The sequence below is a fragment of the Hyaena hyaena genome, unplaced genomic scaffold (genome assembly GCF_003009895.1).
Source record: "Hyaena hyaena isolate Hyena2069 unplaced genomic scaffold, ASM300989v1 scaffold_856, whole genome shotgun sequence".
Taxonomy (NCBI): domain Eukaryota; kingdom Metazoa; phylum Chordata; class Mammalia; order Carnivora; family Hyaenidae; genus Hyaena; species Hyaena hyaena.
Window position 1 is genome coordinate 239,228 of NW_024081491.1, and position 27,989 is coordinate 267,216.

At 51.1% G+C, this 27,989-nt stretch overlaps 1 protein-coding gene across 4 annotated transcripts; it reads left to right on the forward strand.

The window, feature by feature from the left end:
- On the forward strand, positions 1-27,989 carry DCAKD (dephospho-CoA kinase domain containing). 4 transcript variants are annotated; one of them, XM_039220064.1, is made up of 6 exons: positions 7,528-7,611; positions 18,492-18,695; positions 19,333-19,536; positions 23,125-23,212; positions 26,755-26,854; positions 27,047-27,989. In XM_039220064.1, the coding sequence occupies exons 2-6, from the start codon at positions 18,584-18,586 to the stop codon at positions 27,164-27,166; spliced, it is 624 nt and encodes a 207-aa protein (XP_039075995.1). In that variant the 5' UTR covers positions 7,528-7,611; positions 18,492-18,583; the 3' UTR covers positions 27,167-27,989. The 4 variants fall into 4 exon arrangements, with proteins under 4 accessions (XP_039075993.1, XP_039075995.1, XP_039075991.1 ...); XM_039220062.1 differs by lacking the exon at positions 7,528-7,611 and adding an exon at positions 1-131 and having other exon boundaries at positions 26,755-27,142; XM_039220060.1 differs by having other exon boundaries at positions 26,755-27,142.

Genomic DNA, 27,989 nt, shown 5'->3' on the forward strand with positions numbered 1-27,989 from the left:
AGTTCGATGCAGAAGTAGGATTTCTGGATGAGGCGCCAAAATCCAAGGTTTGACCTCAGCCTGCCCTTGTTAGTGCCTGAACCACAGGTGAGCCGTTATTGGCTGCCGTTTAGGACCGTTACCATTCCCGGGTAAGTAGTGAGGACTGAGCGCTGCGGGTGCTACCCACCGGGAGCCTGAATGCGTCAGGCCTTCTTGGAGAGCCTTTGCTGTAAGAAGGCAGATTGGTTCTGGCCGCCTTTCTTCACTCTTGACCCTGGGCGTCCCCTGGGCGTTGGTAGTTCAAGGCCCCTTGAGAAGTGGTGGATTGTGGTGTGCGGAGCACTGATCCTGAGTCAGGAGACCTGACTGCTCCGCCAAGCTTGGCCGCTTCTTGGCCTCCAGATACTGGGGCTCCACGAAGCTCACACAATGTCCCTGTCATTCTCCACATCTACTCTCTAATGAGCACTTATATGCCAGAGTCTGTTGTTAAGGATTTTCGTACATCTCATGGAATCCTCTCGTCAAGCCTAGAATGTGCATTGTATTGTTATCCCCCAGAGAAAGAAATGTAGCCCAGGTTGGTTGGTAAATGTCACGATCCCATAGCCAGTAAGTGGCAAAATCAGTATTCAGATTTGGATCTGTCTGCCCTTAGGTCCTCTGAATTCTTTACCACTGCAAAAGGCCCATTGTTTGGTACAGTTATTAGAAAGTAGTTGTAACCTCTTAATCTATGTTTATCATGGACTGAACTGAATGCTTCAATCCTTTGGGTCTCACCCTTGTGATTAAGTAACTGCACCTGAACCTTGAGGCCTGCGCCCGAAGATCTGGTTCCCATTTCTAGAGATTACCCATGCAGTTTGGATTGTGGGATTGTACAGGAAGGACATGTTCTTATCATCAGAGTGTTCCATGACTGAAAAAAGAAATGATCTTTGCCTTTGGGAAATTCTTCAACATGGAAAGAAAGATGAAGTGGGAAGAAACACTTCCCGTCTGACTCAAAGCGCTAAATATTGTCAGTTCTTCATTTTTCTCAGTAGCAAGAGCAGAAGTAAATATGATCCAAAACAACAGATAATCCCCTAATCATTTATATCTGACGTTAGAAGGGAAAGACACCCGTTCAGACTGAGAAGTGTCACCCACACTCCTCTCTCCAGGACCAAGAGTGCTTGTATGCAGCTGCAGGCCAAAGGGGGAAGTCAAAGATAATAATAATGAAGCCTTACATGTGTTAGATGGATTTAACTTCTGAGTGTTTCACGTGGTTTAGCTCGTGTGACCTTGTAAAGTAGGTAGGGAAGGGGACTTGAAGGAAATTAGGCTTGCCAAAAATGTGTGTGTGAGAGAGAGAGAGAGAGAGAGAGTGTGTGTGTGTGTGTGTGTGTGTGTGTGAGTGACATCACAGTGAGACCTAATGGCAGAAACAGAACCCATATCTGGTATTCTAATTCCCAATTCTGTATTTTCTTTTCTCATGGATATGCAGAGGTTGAATGAAAGCTAATGAAACATGACCAAGGAAAAGTGACGATAGGGTCCACTGTGGACCCTGCCATTCATAGTACAAAGTTTAAGAAAGACACTGCCTTATATTTTACTGCAAACTGGAGCAGAGGGGCGCGTGGGTGGCTCAGTCAGTTAAGCATCCGACTTCAGCTCAGGCCATGATCTCATGGTTCATGGGTTTGAGCACCGCATCGGGCTCTGTGCTGACAGCCAGCTCAGAGCCTGGAGCCTGCTTCGGATTCTGTATGTCCCTCTCTCTCTGACCCTCCCCTGCTCATGCTGCCTCTCTCTCTCTCTCAGAAATAAATAAAACATTAAAAAAACAAAAAAGTGCTGAGAATAGGCACTCACGTAAAAAAACTTGAGCAGAGTTTGCTCAGTGGAAAGCCTTTCTGGGAGGTAGACAGGCAATGTGATTGTCCACACTCAGAATGCAAATACCAGCCCAAAGTTCTGGAATCCAGCACCTCTGAGAATTTCAGAGTTTGAAGGGACCTGAAGGGCATTTATGTCCTCTCTCTCAGGATCTTTAGATTTTTTTTTAAATGTTTTATTTATTTCTAGGAGAGAGAGAGAGAGACAGCGTGAGCAGGGGAGGGTCAGAGAGAGAGGGAGACACAGACTCTGAAATAGGCTCCAGGCTCTGAGCTGGCAGTCAGCACAGAGCCTGATGCAGGGCTTGAACCCACGAGATCATGACCTGAGCTGAAGTCAGATGCTCAACTGACTGAGCCACCCAGGAGCCCCTAAAATGACCACTTAAAACTGAATATTGCCACGTGTGATTTTTTTTAGTCACATTGGAACAGAATGATCACTAAAAGCAGTGCAGTGCAGAATGTCCTAAATTGGGTCTGGCGGTGATTTCTTGGAATTCCAAGAGGTTTCATATGTGTGCCTCCCCACTCCCCTGTAACAGAGAGCCTTTCACCTTCAGACAGCTCCATTGGTGAAAAGTTGGCCAAGCTCCGCCTTACGGAGTCACGTGGAAGCACGTAATCCTGTGTCCCTCTAGATAACTGTTACATATTCTTCTTTTTATGGCTGGTTCCCTAAAATTCCTTTTTCCAAGGTAAACATTCCTGGCTCCCTGAGTGCCTCATCAGATTAAAATAGCAGGATTCTTCCATCTAGCTGTGCCGGCTCTTCTAGCCTCCCCATTCCGGCAGAAGCATTATACAAAGGCAGTGGGGTGCAGCAGGGCCCAAGGGTGGCTGAAGAATGTGCCTCTGAAACGCCACAAATTCTGGAAATTACTCCTGCTGTGGATCCCTCCATTATCCTTTCACAGTTATTACTGGAGACAGTAGAGTATAGTGATTAAGAGAACAGGCTTCAGAGTCTGACTCCCTCAGAATCTGACTCCCTGGGTTCTAAATCCTGGCTCTACCTCTACCTAAATGAGTGACTTTAGGCAAGTCACTTACAACCTCTCTGAGCCTCAGTGTCCTTACATAAAATGAGACAATGCTGGGAAAACACCAAGTGTCTAAGATAGTCAATACCTGTTAAATTATTTCCCTTCCCGGGAAGTCAGCATTACCTGTGATCGTCAGGAATTTTCTCACAATGTCGGTCACAGACCAAGGCCCTTGCCGTCCCCCCAGCACGCCCGAGATCTGTTTCTTCTAATGGGCCTAGGGGGGCCTGAGCCAGGTTGTGGTTCATTTATTCAACACCTCAGAGCACTCACCGCATGCCAGGCTCAATGGCAGGAAGTAGAGAATCAGGGATAGAGCGACACGCCTGGGCTCACTCCACAAGTTGGTAGCTACCCAGACTGACAATTACAGCACAGTGTGTAAGACCGCGGGAACACCAGATGTAGCAGGAGCCTGGAGGGACCCTTAACCCAGGGAAAGGGGTTCTGGACCAAAAAAGCTGCTGAGCTGAGTTTTCAAAGGAGAGGCAGTCAAATGGGAAGGGCAGGGCTGGAGGGAGTCCAGCTGCCTGAGACTGGGGTGCTTTTGAGCTACTGCAGCAAGAATGATATGAGCATTGTGGAGGTGGAGACTGGAGAGGCAGTCAGGAGCTGGTCCAGGAAGGGATGTGGATGCCATGCTGAGGGGGTTGAAGACTCTAGGAAGCTGCTGAAAGATTTTTTTTTTAAATTTCTTAAATATTTATTTTTGAGAGAGAGACAGAGTGTGGGTGGGGGAGGGGCAGAGAGAGAGGGAGACACAGAATCTGAAGACACAGAATCTCCAGGCTCCGTGCTGTCAGCACAGAGCCCAATGCGGGGCTCGAACTCACAGAACGTGAGATCATGACCTGAGCCAAAGTTGGATGCCTAATCAGCTGAAACACCCAGGCATCCCTGAAAGATTTTGTTTAATGTTTATTTATTTTTGAGCGGGGGAAGGTGTGGAGAGAGAGAGGACAGAGGGTCCGAAGAAGCCTCCATGCTGATAGCAGTAAGCCCAAGCCTGGGCAAAAACTCAGGAACCGTGAGATCATGACCTGAGCTGAAGTCAGATGCTCAAACAACTGCGCCACCCAGGTGCCCCACTGTTAAAGATTTTTTGCTGGGGAGAGAGACGATCAAATTTTTATTGGAGAAAGATCATACTAGGCAGCAGCCTGGCTGTCCTAAGGAAGGGAGTGTTTGTCCTCAGAAGAACAGAGCTAGTGAGCTCAGTCATGAATAAGGGACAGGGAAATGGTCTTTGGTTCTCTGGAGCTCACGTTTAGAAAAGGTATCACCCTTCCTTCCTATGACAGTCCCTGACACATGGGCCTGGAACACAGTGGGTCCAGCCTTCCGTAGCTTAAATCTATGGGACTTAAGAGTGCCAGGGGCGCCTGGATGGCTCAGTCGGTTAAGCGTCTGACTCCCGCTCAGGTCATGATCTCACAGTTCATGGGTTCGAGCCTCGCGTCAGGCTCTGTGCTGACAGCTTGGAGCCTGGTTTGGATTCTGTGTCTCCCTCTCTCTCTGCCCCTCCCACATTCATGCTCTGTTTCTGTCTCAATAATAAACAAACATTTAAAAAAATTCTTTAAAAGAAAAAATAGTGCCAGTCATTCCCTGCCCAGAAGACACGCACAGTGAGGTTGGGAAAAGTGGGTGCAATTTGAGGACAAAATAACAAGGCCTGACTGGGTATGATTAAATGAGTTAGATAAGTTAACTGAAGTTTGGGGTAAGGCAGGGGGTGCAGATCTCTAGAGTAACATTATTAGGAAGGGCTTCCTGGAGAAAGCAGACTTTGAACTTGGCCTTGGAGGCAACTGAAGTGCTGGATTCTTCACTGTGATTTCTGGGGGCTGTGTGGATCCACCCCTGAGCTGGAAACACGCTGCAGTTTTACTTCTGCTTGTGTGGTTATCCAGTTTGCAGCCATGTCCCCCAGAGAAGACACTGTTCCATGAAGGCAGAGAATATGTTGGATTTTCCTCACTTCTATATCCCTTGGGCAGCACAGCGTAGGCCCTCAATTAATATTTGTTGGAATCCTGGGGCACCTGGGTGGCTTAGTCGGTTAAGTGTCTGACTTTGGCTCAGGTCATGATCTCACAGTTCATGAGTTGGAACCCTGCACCAGGCTCTGTCCTGACAGCTCAGAGCCTGGAGCCTGCTTTGGATTCTGTCTGTCTGTCTCTCTCTCTCTCTCTCTCTCTCTGCCCCTCTCCTGCTAACTCTCTCTCTCAAAAATAAACATTAAAATATTTTTTCAAAATATATTTCTTGGATTCCTTAATGTATGAGTGGCAAGAAGGAAGGGATAAGAGCTTCAGCTGTGGAAACGTTACAAGTAAAGGGCAGAGAACAGAACACACAGTATGGTGACCCATTGTGTTCGGATGGTGCTTTATTGCTCACAGAATGTACCAGCACACTATTTGCTTTGATCCCTATCATCAACGGTCTTTTTTGATGCTGTCCAATGAACAGGGCAATTGTCATTCCGGTTTTACAAGGAGAGAAGAAGTTCAAGAATTTGTCCAAAATTTCACTGCTACTTAGTATGAATTCAGACCTGCACCTGGTGTTTTAATACAAAGTCTGGTGCAATAACTAAATTACTTTACTCCTGGGTTCTTCCCAAGGGAGACCATACAATAGGACATAATGTCCAGAGGGGGTGCCCAGGGGCCAGGTCACAGAAGGCCTTAAATGTCAGGCTAAGAAGTTTGGACTTTATCTTCCGCTGGTGACAACCTATGAGAGTATTTTTTTAAGCTGTTTAATAAAGAATAAATATTAATGGTATTTGTAAGGTATGGTATAAAGTTAATTGCATATTAATATTTATTTAAAATAAACATAAGGAAAGTAGTTTAATTTCAAGAACCAAGAGTCAAAGACCCAGGAGTCAAAGGAGTCATCTCTCTTGGACTAAGAGCATTGCTCATCAAACAACTTGAAGTGGCACTATATTCCATGCATCATCCTTAATGCCAAGGACACAGAGGTGACGGAGATACAGGTCATCGTCAGGATGAAGTGAGACCGTGTAAGCAGCTAGAGCCACTTTATTATTGCCATCCTGAATAAAGGAGGTTATGTGCTTGAGCTGAAAAAAAATTGTCAATGGCATCACCTCCAAACTGCCAAGGTGGAGCTTCAATTTCAAGGTTGTGCGTGGGTTGAAGCCCCTGCTGCATCCTTCAACCATCCTGTGGGATCATCTCAGCAGAGATGAAGAGTAGAGATGAACGTGCTGTTGGCCCATTGAACCACAAGGATGCCTACCTAAAAGACAAGCCCCTGGCCTGTATGCCGGAGATCCCAGATACAATAAGGCAGTATCTAGGAGAAGCAGGATCATCTGCAGGGGTTTCCTAACAACATGCTTCAGGAAGAGCTTGATAATTTGAAAGAGGGAAAGCAGAGTCCTATTCCTGTCATTGCCATGGCAGCCATGATTACTGATGGGAGTCCGTGTAGCCCTCTGATGTGTCAGGAGTAGGGGAAATGTTGACAGCCACAAAGCTAGGCTATCTGTAAATTGTTTGGTTCTAAGAAGGGAACAGGGCCATTAGATCTGGCCCTATGGAAAAGGAATTAGAATTGTTCCGCCTGACCCCACTGATTAGAACTAGGGGAGATACTGTCTTACCGAAGGAAAAACTTTCTTACTGCCAGGACTGGACTTCAAAAACATCATGAAGTTATCTTGAAAGACAGTTTCCTGACACTGGACATGGCCAAGTATAGACCCCATAGATGATGTGGAGGAGATTCCAAACACTGGATTGGTGTTTGAACCAAAAGGGCCCTTTGACCATGAGACAGAAACCTATTTGTCGGGTAATGGCAGCCGGTGCTGTTGATATTAAGGAGAAAGGTTTCAGGGACTGGAGTAGTCAGAGAAAAACGTTGAATTACTTCATCCTTCAGTGTATCAGATTCCTACTGTGGTGGGCACTGTTCTAGGCACTGAGGCTATTGGTGGTGGAAACAGACAAGATTCCTTAAAGGAATACCTTAAAGGAAGCAGAAAGTAGAGGTACAGTTTAGAGAGAGGGAAAGGAAGCAGGGTAATTAAGGACCACCAATATGTGAAGCACTATTAGATGTTTTTCTGTATTTCCGATGCTTTCAACAAGCAGCATAGCAGCGATCATCTAGTAGAGTGACAAGCTAGGCTTGTTTGTACAGAATGAGCTCTGCAACCAACTGATACTGTAAGAAAGCAAATGGATTAATCTCTAAAAATCCGTTTCCTCTTGTGTGAAATGGGGATGGTGACAATACCCGCCTCAAGTACTGTGAAAATTCAATGAGCTAATGCCTATAGAGTGCTCTTAGGTGGCTGTAGCTTGAAGGTGCTCAGTAAACTTGCCGTAGCCATTGCGAAGGGGAGCACAGCGAGTGATGGCCAAGGCCTGAATTTGGAACTAGGACTTTCGGGGTTATCTTCCTGGGCTTAGATGCGCTCTGGCTCCCACCTCGGAGCAGCCACGGGGCTCTCGTGCTGCCCAGCGATCCCGGACCGTGCGACTTCCCCGCCCACCCCCTCCGGCCCCGCCCGCCCCTTCCGCCGGCCGGACGTCCGGTCCACGTGCGCGCGCTCCCGAGGCCCCGCCTGCCTGCCGGGAGCCACCCAGTAAGCGCCTCTGAGATTGGGCGAGCGGCGGCGGCCCAGGCCGGGTCAGAGGGCTCGGGTACGAAGCGCGCTGCGCGGGCAGGGGGTGGGGTGCACAAGGCTGCGCCGGGGTTGGGGGGGCGTGACGGTGGCGCCCCAGGGTCGCTTTGTTCTTTCCGGCTCGGAAAGCCGAGTTCGCCTCCAGGGCTCGTCCTGGCGCCCGGCCTGGCTCTGGGCGCTCAGAACCACCGCCCGAGGGGGTACCGGGCGTGCTGCGTGATGGAGCACACCGTACGCGCCTCCCCCCCCAACCTTGGCTACAATTTGTTGAGCACGTACTATGTAGCAGACCCTGGGGCGAGCGCTTCTGCATCCATGGCTCGTTGCCTTGGCAACAGCCCTACTAAACAGGGTGCTATTTACAGCTGTGGACGTGGTTTACAACCGAAATCGTGGCAGCGATTGTGGTTTCAAACGCAGATTCAGTCCAAAGTCAGTACAGAACTTGTGGTCAGACCTGTTTGATTTTTGCGTCCAGCCTCTGCCCCTTCCGGTTATGTGAACTCGAGTAGCTTTCCCACTGTCCGTTTGCTCCTCTGGAAGACGGGAATGATACTTACCAAGTAGGGTGGATTGAAAGTGCTTTGCTGGGTAGCTGCTGTTTTGGTGAGTGATCATCATCTCCGCTTCCCTCTATTAGCGAAGATTCCCCTCACCCCCATTAGGCCTGGGCGGCATGGTGGATTTCCACTGATTCCACTTGTAAAGAGGGTGACCTGGCCGCCAGCTTTGCTTCCATCCCTTAGGTCCCAGGGGAGACTTTGGTACCGTTGTCTTTGAGTCAGCTAATGAAGTTTTCTTTCTCCCTTAGTTATGGGAAAATTATCACCCGAATGAATCTTGACATTAAGTCCTAATTTTAAAGATGAGGAAATAGAAGCCTTCAATATGGGTTTTTGGCTTCTTTGTTCCTTAATTCCTCCCTCCCTTTCTCTTTCTTCCTTCCTTCCTTTCTTTCCTTCCTTCCTTCTTTATTGGGGGATGGTGATGGCTGATTTTACCTAAATAAATCAGATGGATTTGACTGGGTGCAGATCTAGGTCTTGGGAAAAGGCGAAATGCTAGCACTCTGGCTGATGAATGCAAAGTAGACAGGCCGGTTGGGGTGGTTTTCTCTGAGCAGGGCCCTAAGTTCACACCGGATCCTCTTCTGTCTTGTGCCAGGTCTGAACCTGTCCTCCTGGGTAATATGTTTAAAGGGTTCAGATCCTTCCTTGGTGCCTTGCCTTAGGAGAAAAGATTAGGGTCGATAACTGAAGGCAGGCAAGCAGTGGATTTTTGGTTTGTTTTGGAAACTATTCACTGGCATATTTTCAGATAACTAAAAATTTTCTCTAGAAGTTTCAGTAGTTGCAAAGAATATGATTTCTGGTTAACTGTGAATATTGACACTTTAAATAGGAAACTGTTACATCAGGCATTTAAACCTGTGCAATGGAATCTCAATACCATAGTGATTTGATTTCCCTTATCCTCTGGGAAAAAAAAATACAAACCAGTTTTTATTTAACCTTTGAAATTTTACATTGTTATTTTTCTTCCTTGAACTTATATTTTCACCTAATTTCCTCCACAGAATTTTTTTCTTGTATAACAGATTTTGAAGGCCTTTGGTTTGTCATCCTACTTCTCTGCAACAAACAACAAAAAATATTAAAAGTAAAACTTTTTCAAAAATTGTCTTGTGGTCATAATATTAACAATTTCTTTTGACTTGGGTTTTTATAATTGTAAAATACACAATCGATCAAAACAACTGGTTTTGATCAATTGTCAAAAACCTAAATTTTATTTGAAACGCTTCTCTTAATAAGCTGAGTAGAACTTTCTAAAGTTCATGTGTGCATCCACGTATATTTGCTAGAATGAGCAGAGGTTTGATTCATGTCTATAAGCACTGAAAAAGTCTGTTCATGTATAAACATGCAGGACTTGAAGGCATTTTGTTGTGGTAATATTATTCAATTCTTTGAACACCCTCTGACTTATGGGTCAAAATATCACAGTGAGCTGTCACTGAAATCAATTATTAATGACCTGCCAGCAGACAGTTCTTTTAGGTCTTCCTTAACTATTGAAGGCAAAGATTTGGAAACCACCTGACTCAGCAGGAGGATTTATGTTGTCGCTCTGGGCGGGCACATAGCCACACGAATACTGATGTTTCAAAGTGCCCCTTGATGGTGCCAGAGTAATTTCGTACTAGGGATAGGGCACCATGGCGAGATTTGGCATGGGTGGCTGGCTAGTTGTACCTTTCTTTGAAACCTAGGAGGTGGGGGAGGGTGAAGGGGGACCTGGGAAGGGAGAGGATGAAGACACGTTCCCAAGCTGGTCTGTTTCCAGAGGAAGAGGCAATGGGCATTGAGGTGGAAATTTATTCCTCCTACACTGTGCCTTTGTGCCCCTCTGAAGAGCTTCCTGCACGCTCCAGGGGTTCTCAGTCCCCAGTGTGAAGACCACCTGGATCTATACATGGGCAGATTTCTAACTTCTTTTAACTTCCATTTCTTCCACTTTAGAATGGGAAAGATCCAAAGAACTGACTTCATTGGGGTGCTGTGTTGATTAGACAGGATGAGGGACGTCCCTGGCACATAGATGGTGCTCAAATGGTGGGCAGGTACTCCTTATACTCTACTTCCTGCCCACTGGAACCCACACCTTCCCAGATACTTTCTGCCTCAGTTTCCTCATCTGTGAGCCCAAGAAGTTGTCAGCCCAGAAATGTAGGAGCGGGAAGTGATGTGGAAAAGATGTTGTGATTTCCATAGTAGGCTTTCTGAAACAGATAGGCTCTTATTTTAAAATAGTTAATGTCAAGTTTCTGCTCACCCATGAGCTGGACGCTTTTCTGCATGCTTTATGTATTTGTTCAGCAGATACTTTTTGAGGGCCTTCTACTTGTCCGGCCCTGTTTTAAGCACCTTGGATACAGTAGTGCCCAGATTCTGGGTAGAGGCAGATTACAATAAATGAACGTGAAGATATGTAATATGTCAAGTGGTGCTAAGTTGATAAGTGCTGTGAAGAAAAGTGAACAGTGAAGAGACCAGAGAGTGAAATGGGGGTGCTGTTCGGGACAGTCTCTGATAGAGTAACTGTCAGGCAGACGAGGGAGTAGGCCAGCAGCTCTCTGAGGGAAGAGCGTTCCATCTAGAAGGAACAGTATGTCCAAAGGCCCAAGGTGGGAGTGTGCTTGACAGTCAAGGAGCAGCAGGGTGAGCTGAGATCAAGGGGAGAGAGGTCCGTGGCCATCACGAAGCCCCTGTAGAACCTGTGAGGGCCTGGCTGGCGCTCTGAGTGAGAGAAGAACCATTGGAGGGTTTTGAGCAGAGGGGCGAAATTATTAGACTTGCATTAAAATATTTTTTAATGGGGGCACCTGGGTGGCTCAGTCGGTTGAGCTTCCGACTTCGGCTCAGGTCATGATCTCACGGTTCGTGGGTTCAAGCCCCGCATCGGGCTCTGTGCTGACAGCTAGCTCAGAGCTTGGAGCCTGCTTCAGATTCTGTGTCTCCCTCTCCCTCTGACCCTACCCGGTTCATGCTGTCTCTCTCTCTCTCAGAAATAAATAAAACATTTAAAATTAAAAAAAAAATTTTTTTTAATGTTCATTTGAGAGAGACAGAGCATGGGGAGGGGAGGGGCAGAGAGAGAGGGAGACCCCGAATCTGAAGCAGGCTCTGGGCTCTGAGCTGTCAGCACAGAACCCGACGAGGGGCTGGAACTCACGAACCACAAGATCATGACCTGAGCCAAAGTCGGGTGCTTAAACGACCGAGCCACCCAGTGCCCCTGGACTTGCATTTTTAAAGGTTCACACCAGATACTGTATTGTGAAGAGATGACACTTGGGGAGCAAAGGTGGCAACAAGGAAATTGCTCAGAGGCTACTGCAGTAATCCATGGATGGACCCGGTGGTGTCTTGCAGGGTTGTGCAGATGCGGGGTGGGCAGGGCCAGCAGGGGGCGCTAGTGGGTGGGATGAAGATTGTGTCGGGCCAGGAGGACACCACAAGTTTTGGCCTGAGCAACCCAAAAGGTGCAGGTGCCCTTTGGGGAGGTGGAGTAGATTGCAATGACTGTGAAGTGTCACACGCACTGGGGAAGATGAGGTGACGGTGACATACATACGTCATCTCATTTAATCCTGATAAAACCGATGAGTAGTCGTCATTAATCACATTTTTTTAATGCAAGGGAATAAGCCTACAATGCTGAAGTTGCCCAAGGCCATACAGCTAGTTAAGGGACAGGGCTGAGACCCCAGCTGAGGCCCTCATGACTCTGAAGCCCCTGAGAGTTTGTATTCCCTGTGATCCTTTTTCTGCATAAGCACCAACACAGTCCAGTGCAAACAGTCTCTCTGCCCGCCCATAGAAGCTCCCTGGACTGATAGCTTGTGCTCGGAGAGTGCTCGAGAAGAGTGACCTGTTCCCTCCCTTCCCCTTGGTGTTGGCAGAGGGGAAGGGAGAGGAGGACTTACCGCCAACACCTTCTCTTGTGGCTCCCTCCAGGTAATTGGCAGTTTGGAGGAGGTAGTGACTTAATAGGCCTAGCGGATGAGAACTTGGACTCAGGTTTAAACAGCAGCCTCTCACCAATAATGAAAGATTAGGAGTGGGGAAAGCATAGATAAAAATAGCACTTACTAGTTAACTGGAAAACAATATATTTTTGCAACCACTGGTTCCACAAGAAAATAATTGGGTCCCAAGGCGGGGAATGACTCGTTTTCATGAATGATTATATTGATCATTGGAGCAAAATGGATACATCCCTTTTGGAAAGCGATTCGAAGGAGAAGTGTCTGGCAGGGCAGGCATGCCCAGTGTTAAATCCTGGGAGGCTGCAGGAGGAGGAAAGGCAGCTGCAAGCTAATGAGGGAGTCCGGTCCTGGCCCCAGCACAAGCAGGTTGGGGGTGTTGATTTGGAGACACAAAGAAACAGAACTTGCTTCCAACTTAAGTCCTGAGCTCTCCCAAGGGAGGAAAGAAAGAGTGTCCATTCAGGTATCAGTTTCTTATTCTGTTTAACCCATTGGGTGTTTTGTTTCCTCCCACCCCCACCCCCACCCCAGGAGGGATTTACTGGCTTCAAGCAGCATGTCCTAATGGGAAAGGGAGCAGGCTGGGAGGTCGATTCCAGCCTCCCCCTTGCCACTGATGGGAGAATGCAAGCCCAAGCATTTTTTTCTTCCCTTCCCTGGTCGTGGAGTCATCAAGCCATTCACCCTATAAAGAGTTTTCATACACTTTCTCATAACTAATTGGGAGCATTGGCGAGTGCTGGCACTGTTCTAAGCACGTTACATCTATGACCTCTTCTCCTCTTCACAGGGACTCAGCGTAGGTGCCATGAGCTCCATTTTACAGATGAAGAAACTGAGTCCAAGAATGGTCAAGTAACTTGACCAGCATTACTCACCTGGGTACCAGTATCCACCTGGTGGATAGACAGCAGACACTCTGCTAGGTACCGGGGACAAAGGGGCACAAATGACATGGCTGGTGGCCTCTTGGGGCTTATTTTATCCAACACGTTGAAAACAGTTGCACAAACACAATGGGTACAGGGAAGGAAAAGAATGGCGCAGAGAGTGGTCGGGGGCAGGGGTGGGAGGGGGGAGAACTGCTCTGAGTGGAGCTGTGGTGTGTTCTCTGGCTGCTTTCAGGTCCTCATCGTCACACACATTGGGCGCTTATTGTTTACACCCGCCCCTCCCACAGTAACGTAGAGGCTTCGCTTGGAAGGGGCAGGCACTCTTGCTTTGAGCAGTGCCTGGAGCTTGACTGGCTCAATGGATGTGGAATAAACCCAGGGGAGTTAGCCAGGAGGTAAGCGTGGTGACAGGGGAACTGTGTTGTACATGGAGACTGTGAGGTGGGAAAGAGACTGCGGTCAGGGACAGAAGACAGGCGTGCAGCAGGTTCCCTGACGGGGTGGGGGTGGGGGCAGAGAGGTCAAAGCTAGCAGGCTAGGAGGAGACGGAAGAGGGCAGTGAAGGGTTTTCTTTTTTTTAAGCGTATTTGTTTATTTTGAGAGAGAGCGAGCTAGCAAGCACGAGTTGAGGAGGGGCAGAGAGAGGGAGAGAGAGAGAGTCCCAAGCAGGCTTGGAACTGTCTGCTCGGAGCCCAGCATGATGCTCAATCCCACGACCATGAGATCACGGCCTGAGCCCAAATCAAGAGTCAGACGCTTAACCAACTGAGTCACCCAGGCGTCCCAAAGGTTTTAAGTGACGTGATTAAAAGTCCACTTTAAGCCTTGACCCTGGCCACCTTGGGAGAAGCCAGGCAGGGGACTAGAGGGTCAAGTCAAGAGGCCACTGCAGAGGTCTGGGCGCAGGGTGATGGGACTTAGGTTCATAGGGTGGGTCCTGTGGAGGCAGCACAGGGCCATGGGGTTTTGGGTCTGGAGGCCCATGGAGTAGCCAGCAGCCCACTCTCATTTTTCCCTAAGAAACACTCCCAGAGAAGATTCTAAGACAGACTTTAAAAGAAAAAAAAAAGATTTCATTTTTAAGTATTCTCTATACCCAATGTGGGGCTTGAACCCACAACCCTGAGACCAAGAGTTACATGCTCCCCTGACCGATCCAGCCAGGGGCCCCAAGACTATTCCTCCTTGAATGTTTTTTCTTCATCTTCTCTGGGCCGTTGGGGCCCAAGAGGTAAAAAATGAAAGGCAGGCTTGGGGAACCTCAATGGAAGGGACCCCTCCCCCACTTACGGAGCACAGAATTCGATCCTCACTTCACAGGGTGCAGACCCCACCTCCATGACCCTTTTCTTTACACCCTGCTGCCCTTCTCCGGACAGGGAGAATAAGGGAGAAGAAAGGACTTGGATGTGGCCCCCCCACCCCGGGCCTGGAGTCCCGCCTTGGCTCGTGAATGCAGGACTGGGATTACTTCCCAGAATCCAGCTTCCATTTTTCTCGTACTAGGCATCAGCTTTTCTCTGTTACCATGGGACTCAGTGTCGTCCTTCCTCCTCCAGCCAAGCCAGCTCTGGGAACAGCTTTTGGTTTTGAGGAGGAGGGTTCCCAGGCCACCAGCGGTCTTGTCAGTCATTGGTCACCCAGGCGGGCATCTCTTGACAGCTCTGGGAAGTGCTGAACCACAGAACGGAGAAAGAGAGCCCCAGCATGCCCAACAGCGTCCCTTGGGGCTGATGCCCTGTCAGCATCGGCCCCTTTCTTATAGGTGTGGACACTGAGGCTCAGGCAGGGGCAGACTTTTGGGGAATCGGTTGTTTGTTATTTACGGAGGTGGGGTCTGCAGTCTGGGCCAGGCTGATTGGAAGGCTTCCGGCAGTCACACAGCTCTGTGGCAGAGTGCAGAGGGGCTGGGACCCGGGCTTCTCAACATCCAGTCTATGACCTTCCATTTCAGCAGCGGTTCTGGTGCCCAGCTGCCAGGGATGCTAGGGTGGAGCCTGGGTTTCTGGACCTTTTCTGAAGTTCCACAGGGGATTCAGATCAGGACCAGGCTTAGGAGCTGCTGTGAGGTTCCCGCTGCCTGCGTGTGAATGGCAGTGGAAGGAGGGGAAATAAGTGGATTCTGGAGAAGCACTTGTGAGCCAGAGCAGGAAGAGGGAAAAGAGGTGGTCACTTGTCCCTGGGTGCCTGGAAAGGAGCTACCAGATGGTTCTGGGTGAGACTCAGAGTCCGTTGAAACTTCAGCCTTGTTTTCCTCCTGGCTCAGCCTGGAGGGGGACTGGCCCCTTGCTCGCTGCATCTCCCTCCAGGGGGAGTACCACTTGACTGCCCTGGCTCACCTGTTGGTGCTCTGTCCTTCCTGGCTGGTTCCATTTGTTATTGTCTCTCCCTCCAGTGTTCCCGAGAGGCAAGACCTAAGTTCTCCTTCGGTTACCTGGGAGTCCCAGGTGCAGAGCTGCAAAGCACAGAGGCGCTCAGGCCGCGCTTGATGAAGGAAGGAGTTCAGAGGGGCTTATTGGACTATAACAGCTGTTATTTGGCCCGTCCCCCTTCAGCCAGGGGTCCACGGCCTCCCCAGCATGTGCTCCTCCATCTCCTTGGCCTTCCTGACAGAGGCCAAGCAGCTGTTGGTCTGTTTCCACAGATGGTCATCCGAGGCTCAGAGAAGGGAAGAAATTCATTAGGTTGCCCCGGGAATCCGGGACAGAGCAGAGCCCGGAATTTGCATCTCTGCTCTGGTGGCTTCCGTAAGACGTCACGCCGGTCTGCAGAGGGAGAGCACCAGTATGGTCATCTAGACATCATCTTTCTTTGGCTCTGAATTAATCTGCATATAGCCATATTCACTGTCCTTATTTTGTCTAAGTCTAAAGATAAATTAAATTTTCATTCCCTTAGTACGTTAAGGCAGGAATCTAGACCCAGAGGTAGGAATGGAATTCAGGGCTCCATTAGTAGCCCTGGCCCTGGGTGAGTCCCTTCCTCTCTCTGGTCCTTAATGAAGAGTTAGAGTCGATCCCAAGCCTGTGATGCAGCAGAACTGCCAAGGAAGCTCCATTGCTAGAGATTCTTTTCTTTTCTTTTTTAAGTTTATTTATTTGAGAGAGAGAACATACATGCACAAGTGAAGGAGGGGCAGAGAGGAAGGGATAGAGAGAATCCCAAGCAGGCTCCTCGCTCTCAGTCTGGACCCCATTGTGGGGCTCAAACCCAGTGAGCCGTGAAACCATGACTGGAGCCAAAACCAAGAGTCAGACATCCAACCACTGAGCCTCCCGGGTGCCCATCAGTTGCTAGAGATTGTGATCCAGTGTGTCTGGGGAGGGGGACAGAGTGTCTCCTGGGCCTGTGAACGAGCAAGAGTTGAGGTCACATGCTCTTCTGGGCCCCTTCAGCCATGTCTGGCAAAGTCGGGTGACTAGGGGACAGTAGCTTGTTTTCAGCAATGAGGGGGTCAGAGGCAGTGGGTCATTGGGCCTTCCGCCTTCCCTCAGCCACCGCCTGTCCTCAGGTGCCACTCCCATCCCTTCAGACTGGCCTTCTGCAGAGAAGCAATCATGCGGCTTTAGGGACAACAGCACAGAGCTGGGATTATAGTGCCGTTGTTGCTGGATTTTCCATTTCAAAGCTTCAGCTGAGTGAACAAAATATTTTTTCTGACAACTGAACCCTGTCCTTAAGTCTTCTTTAAGTAAGCTGGAGGGAGACCACCTGGGGGCGACTCCAGCCCCAGATTGAGGAGAGCTGCTTCATAAATGGTTTAATAACTGAGTTAGGTCTCTCCATTTGGATGACGACTCTGGTGGGTATTGTCTTCTCTCCGCCCCTGGCTGCCTTGGAAGAGCGAGCCTGGGCAGATTTAAACTTCTGGGCTAGTCCCCCCCGCACCCACATCCGAGCAGCTGTCTCCCCTGTCACTTGGTGTGTCCTCAGGGGAAGCAAACTCATTTCGGTATAAGCTCAAGCAAAGTGCAATTAGAACAGTAAATCTGCCATTATAAAAAAAAAAAAAAAAATCCCATGACAGATTTCAAGGTCCTAGAGAAGTGATTTGATGCTGAGGGAGGGGTGGGAGAGACCTGGCCTTCACTTTAATTTCTTTCAGCCTGGGGACAGAGTCCAAGATGTGGTGACCCTGTTTACTCCCCAAAAATGCAGCATGGCTTTAAAAATGTCTTTTGTGTGGAGTGCCAGGGTGGAACATCGGTTAGGCATCTGACTTTGACTCAGGTCATGATCTCGCGGTTTGTGAGTTCGAGCCCCGCATCAGGCTGTCTGGTGTCAGAACAGAGCCCGCCTCGGATCTTTTGTCTCCCTCTCTCTCTGGCCCTCCCCAGCTTGTGCGCTCGCTCTCTCTCTCTCTCTCTCAATCTCAATCTCAAAAATATATAAACATTTATTTTGAAAAAGTCTTTTGTGAGATAGTCTGAGGTTGCAAGAATGGGGACGTAACTTCATGAACGTCTTTTTTAATCTCTGTGCCTCGCAGTGTGACTTCAGCCCCTGCCTCCCATCCTATGTCTCCATCCTCAATTCCTTTACAAGACACTTACTGTGCAAATGGCTTTGTGTGCATTTCCTCATTCAGTCAGCAAAGAGCCTTGTGAGATAGGTTCTGCCCCCCTCCTGTTTTATGGATAAGAAAACTGAGGTTCCGAGAGACAGGCCACCTGTTCAGGGTTGCAGAGCATTGTGAGCGGAGGAACCAGATCTGAAGAGGCCCGTGCACCTCACCTCCGCGGTGCTGCAGCTGCTCCGTCTGAGGGAGCCGCACGTTCCAAGGCCAGGCTCAGAGTTCCCTCCCGCAGCCTGTCATCCTTCCCTCGTGGGCAAGATCCAAACCCTCTGAACCTCAGGCCTAATGGCCACCAAGCCATTGCTTCCGCTGAGCTCCCCGTCTGGACCACTTCTTGGTTGAAGAGGGAGGATTCTTTTCAGTCGATACTAGCCACCCAGAAGGTCTTAGTGCTGGTGCTGGGGAGGGGGGGGGACGCTGGGGGGGGGGAGGGCATTTTCCCCTGTGACCCTGTGAGCCTCAGTGTCCCAGACTATAAAGTGGAGGCCAGAGAGGGCGCAGCTCTGTGGGCACCTGGAAGGTGCCTTGGGTTCGCCACGGAGGGACAGGTGTGCCCTTCCTATGGGAAGTTCACTTGCAGCGGGGTACCACCACCTCCAGAAAACACTGTGCGTGGCAGCACCTGACCTGGTTCTGCCAACTCAGCGTTTTGACTGCTAAATTTATACTGTGTTGGTTCACCTAGTTTGTGAGTGTTTTCTAAAGGCTACTGGAGGCCTGTCCTGAAAGCAGTTTCTGTCTTCGGATGGACCCAGATTCCCCCACGCTCAGAAGGCCACACTCTGCATGGGCAGGCTGCGTCTTTCTTCCCTTCCTGGGCCTCCCTCTCCCTAGGTCATGCAGGCGTGACACTTATCAGGCCCTGCTGTCGTCCACAGGGCAGGCCGTCCCGCTGGCCAAGCGTGCCCTGCTCCGGTAATTCCCCGCCTCCCGGCTCTGCATTCTCGCTGGCCTCCTCTTTCCTGGGAAGATGTTCCTGGTGGGCCTGACAGGGGGCATCGCCTCAGGCAAGAGCTCGGTGATCCAGGTATTCCAGCAGCTGGGCTGTGCTGTGGTTGACGTTGACGTCATCGCCCGGCAGGGTGAGTTGGAAGTTGGTGGGACTGTGCCCAGCAGCTCCCCTGTGCCCCTTTCTGCCATCTTGTCTCATCTTTGTCTCACCTTTTAACTTATTTATTAAAAAAAAACCTTTTTTTAATGTTTGTTTTTGAGAGAAAGAGCAGGAGAGGGAGTGGGGGACGGGCAGAGAGAGAGGGAGACAGAATCGGAAGCAGGCTCTGGGCTTTGCGCTGTCAGCACAGACCCCGACACGGGGCTCAAACTCACAAACTGTGAGATCATGACCTGAGCTGAAGTCAGACGCTGACCCGACTGAGCCTCCCAGGCACCCCTGTCTCACTTTTTTATAAGTCCTTTCAAGGCCTCAGAGGAGAGGACAGCCTTTTCCGTCAGGCCCGGTCTGATTTCCTGCTCCCTGCCCCACACTGCCCCTCTCCCCACCCCGTTTCCTCTCCCCTCTCCTACACCTCACCCTGTGACCAACATGAGGGGTTCTGTGCACTCTCTTCCTTAACTGCTTTCCCTCCTCTCGTTTTGTTTTCGCTCCAACTGAAAGAGGCACCCCTGGGTTCCCCCATCATTTTGCCCCTAGTCATTTGGGGGCCTCTGGCTGGCCTGGAGGCCCTGGAGAGTGACCCAGCCCCCCTCCTCATGCCACAGTCGTCCAGCCAGGATACCCTGCCCACCGGCGCATTGTGGAGGCTTTTGGCACTGAGGTCTTGCTGGAGAATGGTAACATCAATCGCAAGGTCCTGGGGGACCTGATCTTCAACCAGCCCGACCGGCGGCATCTACTCAACACCATCACGCACCCTGAGATCCGCAAGGAAATGATGAAGGAGACCTTCAAGTACTTCCTCCGAGGTAAGACCCAGGGCCTGGGACAGGTGCAACGAGCTCTTTCCTTCCAGCGCCAGGGCCCTCCTCCTCTGCAGAAAGGCTGGCCACGGAGAGAGGTGCTGGCTGTCCTGGCTGCCAAGTTCACGCTGTTCCTTTGCACCCCCCACGCAGAGCCCTGTGCCAACCCCCGAGGAAAGGTGCATATGTCCCTCAGCATTTAAAGAGGTTGACAATTGAATGAGAAGAGACACTTGAGGCTTTTGAGCCGTGATCCCCAGGAAGTAAGTTGATTTTTCTGGCAGGGATGGGAGTAATACCAGCTGATGAATAATGGAGTCTGGAGACCGGGGCTTAAGTCCTAGCTTCACAGCGTCTAACTGTGTGACTTTGTTGAGTGAGCCAACCCGTCCTCTCCATAGTGAGGCTAATAATAATGCCAACCTCGAGAAGCTGTTAGGGGAACCGGGTTCACATCAGTGCCTGTCCCTCACTGCACGGTATAAACCACGGTCAAAGTCAGTTTTGGTGCTGGTTGGGCTGCCTGGGAAAGTAAGCTTGCAGACTGGACACTGGGGAGGGTCCCAAATGGCCAGGGCAGGTGCAGAGTGGGGGGTTGTAAGCAGGGGATAATCCTCTGGGGCCTGGTGGAGAGAGTTTCTGACACGTGCCAGGATTGAAAGAAAGGAGAACGAAAAGCCAGAGTCTGTGCTCAGTTGGCAGGAGCCTTCTCATGGAGGTTATCAGCCTTCCCCAAGCAATAGCCACGATGTCAGGCCTGTTCTCCAGGCTGGTGTTGGGCAGGGGCGACCTGATATGCAGGATGGGGTCAGTCGCCAGCAGAGAGCAGTGGCTTGAGATCAGGCCGGAAAGCTGGCTGAAGGACCCTGCAGATCTGCCCACCGGCCTTTGGCAGAATGTGGGCGGCATCGGAGTGGAAGGCCTGGCTGCTTGTGTCCCCACCATCAATCACGATGCAGAGATTTCCTTCTTGGAGGGTATGGGGCAGCCTTCTAGGTTTTCTCCTGGCTTTTGCACTATGATCTTGGCCAAACACCTTATTTTATTCTCTTGTGCATCAAGTTCTCATGTAGGGTAGGGAGAAGTTCCAACTTCCTCTGGCCCATACCTCCCTTCAGAAGGAAAGAGATGACAGACATCCATAATGTTGCTCACCCCCACCCCCACCCCTACCCCTTTTCCCCTGCCCTGGCCGGGGTGAGGGTGGGCTCCAGGCCTTCTCCCTGCTGGACCAGCTTGCTCTGCATCTCTGCACCTTGCCGCAGGCCTCCCTCCTTCCCCCGTCAAGGGGAGTCTCTGGACTCCTTCTGCCTTTGTCCTGCTTCTTGCGTCTGCGAAGCCTGTCCACCACCCAGGAGCGAGGCCTTCTGCCTTTCAATCCTGCCCTTTTGCATTCGCTCCCCGGCCAGTTGCAAGTACATCTGCAGGGCTTTGAGGCCGTGGCGGCTCTCCCCTTCTGAAATTAAGCATCGGATAATGTCACCCGCTCCAAAGTTCCCCTGCTGTGTCATCCACCCAGCCTCCCCTCTCCCCAACCACCACCACTTAAATAAAAGCCAGAAAGCTCTTTTCAGCTCGATAAGGTGAAAAATGGGGATGACAGCTGTGGCTTCCACAGTCCCAGTTTTTCCCTGATGAGTATAACAAATACAACTGTCAAAGTTGGTATAATCAAACGTCAGATAAGATCACCAGCTGTTGGGGAGGTCTCTGTGTAGGCAGACGGATGTCTTAATAGAGTCAGGATAGTTTGCAGAGCTTATCAAGCAGGAGGGATGTGACAGCTGAATAGCCCTTTGCCGGTGAACCAAAGAGCTGGCCGCGAGCTCCCGAGAGAGGGGCCGAGGAGAAAGGACAGTGGGGGGAGAGGGAAGGGGGGGCAGAGCAGGAAAGGGAGATAAGAGGCCTGGAGAGGGTCTGGTCTTGGCTCCTGTTCTGAGCTGGAAGGGGAACGGGGGCACTGAACGGCCCCCCTTCTTCCAGGGAATGGTGGTAATAAGAGCCATCATTAATGGAGCACTTGGGGAACGTCTGGGTGAGGAGGCGCTGAGTGGCTTACATGCCTTCGCTCATGTGGTCCTTACCACTCCCCGTGAGGGATGTAGCCTTCGCTCACAGATGAGATTTGTGAAGGGGCCCAAAGTCACATGGGAAAGTGGGGAGGGAGGGGCTGCAAGCCCAAGCGCGTCATCAGAGCCCACTCTCCTAACCCCCTCGTTCAGCTGAAGGTTTTCCTTGGGCTTCCTGAGCACCATATCCTGGGGAACCGGAAAACCAGCAGCCTGGGCCGTCACCCCTGTTCCCTGCGTCACCTGGAGCACCAGTTTCCCTGCGACCCCCCTGGAACTGGTGTGCCGTGTGTCTGGCTCTGTGGTTGGAAGTGTTTGCGGCAGGAGGCCATCCCAGCCAGGCAGGCATCTGTGGGCAGAGGCAGCGCCCATCCCTCTCTCGCACTGCTCCTGGACCCCCGCCAGCTTCCTGCACATACCCAGTAGACACTGGCCTGGAGGGAACTGGGAGTGTGCAGTTCATGGTGTTCCTGTGTGGGCAGCCTGGGCACACGCCCTCCCACTGTGGGTCTTGACTGGCCTTGGATTGTACTGGGAGGGCCAGCCAAAGCCGTTTCCCTCACTGGAGCACATTCTGTTTTATTAGTCATAACCGCCCACCACCTCCAGACCCATCTCTGCCATCTCAGGCTGGAGGCTGCCTGTCGCACCAAAAAGCAGCCTCTTTTCTTTTGGGGCTATGGCTGCTGCCCGCATGTGAACCTCTCACAAAGAACTGGTAGAGAGCGCCATGCAGGACCCCTCTTCAGCAGGGAGCCACACTTTTGTTTTGGTGTTTTGGGTCTTTTTTCTCTATAACGTTTTATTTATTTTTGAGAGAGAGACAGCGTGAGCAGGAGAGGGTCAGAGAGAGAGGGAGACACAGAATTCGAAACGCGGGGCTTGAACCCATGAACCTGAGCCGAAGTCAGATGTTTAACCAACTGAGCCACTCAGCTGCCCCTGGTGTTTTGGGGTTTTTTGTTGTTATTTTGTTTTTGTTTTTGTTTTAGCAAAGATGGGTGAAGCAGGGCAGAAAGGGCCAGGTTCCTCCTGGAAACTCCCCAGTCTCCTCCAACTCTGGCTGTGTCTCACAAATAACAACTCTTTAGGTCCAAGGTCAAGGCGAACTCAATCCTCTGGGCACGCCCCGATCACCTCACCAGCTTCACTGCCTATCATGCAAGGCCTCTACGGCCAGAGCAGCAGAACCTCACTGCTCCGCATGCTTTGCCGTTCCCCATTCCTAGAACCTTCACCTCCAAACACTCATGTTCAAGTATCAAAGTCCCACCTGCTTTTCAGGGCTGGTACAAACACTGTCCCTTCCGCAAGCTCTTCCCTGCTCATCTGGTCAAGAGTGACTGCAGTATTCTGTTACGAATGGCATCGGAACCGGCTAGCTTTCGGGTTATGCCTACCCTTGCAAGGTCTCCCCCTTGCTAGCGAGCTCTCAGTGGTGGGGACCAACAGCTTCACCTCTGCTCATGGACCTAACACGTAGTGTTTGCAAAACTGAACTGTAGGTTTCCCGGCTTCTCCCCAGGATACCGCTATGTGATTCTGGATATCCCCCTGCTGTTTGAGACCAAGAAGCTGCTCAAGTACATGAAGCACACAGTGGTGGTGTACTGGTGAGTGTGGGGCATGGCCAGGCCTGACCAAGGCTGGAAAGGTGGGCCCTGGGAACCGGCCCACATCGCTTTGCCCGGACTCCACTGGGCAACCAGGAAGTGCAGGGGGTTGGGGTGGTTGTGTCCAGAGCCTACAGGTACGACTTCTGTGCCTGACCCAGATATGCCCCAGGTAGGTGTGGGAAGCCAAGGCCCCCAGGCTTCTCTGGTTGCTTGGGAAGGGCTCCCCCTGCTGGCTGTTGGGGGCACTTCAGCCCCGATGCCCTGAGCTACCATGTTGTTTAGTCACGGGCTCCCTTTTCCCTCCTCTAGCACTTCTCAATTTTCCGGACAGCTCCCACATTTATTACTTCACTCAATTTACCTTCCAGCAGGAGTTGATACTTCTGAGTTACAGAAGAGAAAACCTGAGGGGGAAGTTTCTCGAGGGGGTGTCCGGGTCACCCATTGGCAGCACCTATGAATGGACGGTTGCTGGGAGCCAACTGTCAGAGTCCAGCTAAGGAAGGAGCTTTGTTCCCAGAATCCCTCAGGACATGAAGCAAACCAGAATATAGGTTTGGCAAACAGAGCCAGATCAAACTGTCAGAGAAAATGAGTCACAGTCCCAGTGGGGTGAGAGAGTAGATGAGGCTGCAGGGCGTCTCTGCCTCCCAGAAGCTTCCTGGATGCCACCCACCAGTACAACAGACACAGAAGTGGGCACTTGGGCTCTTGTGGGTATTTTGGGCACAGTGTGGCTCTCCAGAGACTGGTGCGTGGGAGGCTGCTAGCACACAGGAGGTGGGGCCCGGAGTGCTCATGCCCTAAGCTTCACCCTGCCCTCCCCCACAGCGTCCCACCGAGCCTGCCACTTAGGGCTCAGGCACCCTCACGGCTCCCCCACTGGTCTACGTCTCCCCTGTAAACCTGCAACCTCTCTGGGTTCTTTAGTTCCTGTTTGTGAAAGACTATCAACCAAAGCCAAGTATTCTCTCGGGGTCTTAATACAATTGGAACTTTGCCCCCAAGGGATCAGAAAAGGATAGGGGGAATCTTCCAGTGCAGGTGAGGACACTGGTTGGTCGTATCTGCAGTCACCAGAAGACTCCATACCTGCCCCTTTCTCTCACTGCACTTTCCTTCCAGCTTGGTCTGTTGGCTAAGAGCAGAGAGAGCTGTGGCTCCTGGGTTCTATAGATTTAGCTGGGGTTTTTAAAAGTGTATTTATTTATTTTGAAAGAGAGAGCAAGTGGGGTAGAGGCGGAGAAAGAGAGATGGGAGAGAATCCCAAGCAGGCTCTGCACCGCCAGCACAGAGCCCGATGTGGGGCTTGAACTCACAAACTGAGATCATGACCTGAGCCAAAATCAAGAGTCAGATACTTAACCAACCTAGCCGCCCCGGCGCCCCAGATCCAGCCTGTTCTACAGATCCTCCAGGCCCGCTCATCAGCCAGAGGGACCTTTGCTGGAACCTGGTGCTGTTCACACCCCACTTTCAGACACTTGAGAGATGCCAGAGACATGTGAATGAGCAAGTATTTGCTTTTCATAAAAGAGATCTACACTTTACAAAACTAAAGATGGATTCCTTTAACTATCAGACTGTCCCTGGTGCCTTTGAAATAATATGGGGCATTTACCAAAGTGTGATTATACTGAAGCATGATTATTCCCATTTTTGAGGAATTTACCAATTGCGGAGTGTTTGGGTAAAAATCCTATTACCACAAATAGCATCACTCCTTAAACTAACCACATGGGGCTGTGTCTGAGCCCCAGGAAGGGCTGTAGGGAGCTCTGCCTTCCCAGTCCAGGAAGACCTCTGATCCAGGCCACACCTTCTGAAGAATGTGCACTCACAGGTGGCCCTGAGCCCCCTGCCTGCTTTCACCCAGATTTACCCAGCCCCAGATTTGCAGCATCCATGACTAAGATCCAGCCCTTATTCTTAGCCAGGCAGGGGTTGGCCCCACAACCCTGACAGGACCCTGTCCTCATAACAAAGGAAATCAGAAGTCCTATTTATTTTTTAAGGCCAGTTTAGATGCCATCCTTCTACAGGTCGTCTTTTTTTATTTTTTTTTTTAATGTTTTATTTATTTCTGAGAGAGAGAAACAGCATGAGCAGGGGAGGGTCAGAGAGAGAGGGAGGTACAGAATCTGAAACAGGCTCCAGGCTCTGAGCTAGCTGTCAGCACAGAGCCCAACGCGGGGCCCGAACCCACGAACCATGAGATCATGACCTGAGCCGAAGCTGGATGCTCAACCAACTGAGCCACCCAGGTGCCCCTCTACAGGTCTTATCAGCCTGCCAGAAATGATTTTCTGGAGCATTCTGTTCTGAATGCCATTGGAATTGACTAGTGTTCAGTTTGTGTCTGTCAGTGGAAGACACATCCCAGGAGGGCCTCTGGTCTAGGCCACACCTAAGTAGAGACCAAACCGTAGTGTTCAATCGTCTCATCTTACAACTGGGAGAACTCAGGCCGAGTGGCAAGGCAGAGAGACCCCAGGTGGCAGAGAAGAGCTGCCGTGGCCCACACCCTCTTGTCCCCACTGAGGGGCTCAGGCAGCCGCAGAGCTAGAGAGGGGCTCGAGGTGACCCCAGAGGACAGCCCAGGGTTCCTGTGTAGCCAAAGGCAAGCTGGAGTTTCCTGAGGAAGGACCTACCTGATAATATCAGAGGGGGCAACAGACATACTCCCTGAATTTCCTTTGGTTTCTGTTTGCTTGTTTAAGATTTTATTTGATTTTAAGTAATCTGTACACCCATGTGGGGTTCAAACTTATAACCTCAAGATCAAGAGTTGTATGCTCTGCTGACTGAGCCAGCCAGGCACCCCTTTTTTTCTTACTTAATTTTATTTTACTTTATTTTATTTTATTTTTAATTTAATTTTATTTGAATTTCTTTTGGAGCCAGGAGACTGGGTGGTGGTTGGCTTAACCTGAGGTGCTTGGTGCTGTCCCAAGGACCAGACCCAGCTCTCAAGTCCTCGCTCTAAGCGGAAGCACCTTGGGGCTTGCCTGTCCCACTCTGTCAGTGGCATCGAGCACAGCAGCCACCACCCCCAGCTCAAAATGTGAAGGGGTGGGGGTGGTGAGGCAACGAGACGGGTGTTTGTGGGGGCTCAGGAAGCTTTTTTGGATGCAGCAGGCCCAAGTCCCAGGGGAACTATAGGAAGCGATTGGCTGGCAGGCACAGGCTTTTCAGTAAAGGTCACCCACCCAGGGATCCAGGACGTGGCTGATGCCAGATGACCGGATCTTCCCATCTTATAACTGGGAAATCTCAGGCCTCATGGCGACGCAGCGAGACCCCAGATGGCAGAGAACAGCTGCCGCAGCCCTTCTCCCTCCTGTTTCCGGGAAGGAGTCCAGACAGCCCGGCATACTGCCGGGGGTCCTCACAGAGTGGGGTGAGGTGGGGGCAGCACCCCTCCCTGACCGGGGACCCGAAAGAGGTTTGAGGGAAGGGGTGGCCCGTCCCTGTCACCCGCCAGCGGGAGGGAGGCTGGGGCCCACAGTGCCTGAGCAGCCCTCCCGCCCTGTCCTTAGTGACCGGGACACACAGCTGGCACGGCTGATGCGGCGGAACGGCCTGAACCGCGAGGACGCGGAGGCCCGGATCAAGGCCCAGCTGCCCCTGAAGGACAAGGTTCACATGGCCCACCACGTCCTAGACAACTCGGGGGAGTGGAGCCTCACCAAGCGCCAGGTCGTCCTCCTGCATGGCGAGCTGGAGCGCTCCCTCGAGTACCTGCCCCTGAGGCTGGGGGTCCTGACGGGTCTAGCGGGCATCGCCAGCCTCCTCTACCTGCTCACCCGCTACCTCCTGCCCTCCCCCTAGCCGGCCGCTCCCAGCGCAGGAGGCCCCAGGCCTCCATCCCCTCAGAGGCTGAAGCAGGTAACAAAGGCATCCTGCTTCCTCTGGAGCCCTCAGCACGCACGCCCTCTGAATCTGGGCTGAGCCCTGCACCGGCCCAACCCTTCTTTGGAGTGCATCCCTTCTGAGGCAGAGAAACAGCCCTCTGTCAGTAGATTCTCCTCCTCACCTTCCCTCGGGCCCCTCCCGCTGTACCGCCTACCGAATGGAATCCACGATGGGCCATGAAAGCAACCATAGGAAACTGTGTAAATTTCTTGGGGGTGCAGGTGAGAGGCACTCTGTCTGGGGCCATCGGCACTGTTGAAGCTGGGAGGTTCCCTGGGGCCTGAGCCCTCTCCAAGCACACGCCCCATCATGACTTAAACCTGCTCCGCAGACCAGGGAAGTAGTTCTGGACCAAGGGCCGCCACCTTCAGACAGGATTCTCCCTGAGGTTGAAGCCCTCGGCCAGAATGCGGTGACGACTCCCTTGTGGGTAATGCTAGGCCCCTCATGGGATGATGCACTGCCCCATCCTGGCATTTCTCCAGCATGCCCCCCCCCCAGGCTCACCATCTGCCACCCGTCTGCCACCCACTCCGTGTAGTCCTCACGCACCAGGCTGTTTCTTGCCTCCGTGCCTTCTCTGTGCTGTTCCCTTACCTAAAATACCTTTTGTTTCTCTGCAGCAGGATGACTCCCAGCTCAAGCACCATGTGAAGCCCCAGGCTGGGTCAGGGGCTCTGGGAGAGCCTGTAAAGTTTTTTTACTTTAATCCACAGAATCGTAATCTGCCAAAAGCTGATTGGTCTCTCCTACTAGACTGTAAGCCGTTAGAGGGTAGGGACTGCGTCTCATTCATCTCTGTGTTTCCGGCGCAGAGGCTGAATTGCTATGGGTGCTTAATAAAGTGTGTTGATCTGAA

What these genes read in the sequence shown, in the direction of transcription:
- DCAKD (XM_039220062.1), top strand. Translation starts at nt 18,584, where the DNA reads ATGTTCCTGGTGGGCCTGACAGGGGGCATCGCCTCAGGCAAGAGCTCG. An exon ending in TGACGTCATCGCCCGGCAGG is followed by an intron (nt 18,696 to 19,332) that starts GTGAGTTGGAAG and finishes CTCATGCCACAG; the next exon opens with TCGTCCAGCCAGGATACCCT. An exon ending in CTTCAAGTACTTCCTCCGAG is followed by an intron (nt 19,537 to 23,124) that starts GTAAGACCCAGG and finishes GCTTCTCCCCAG; the next exon opens with GATACCGCTATGTGATTCTG.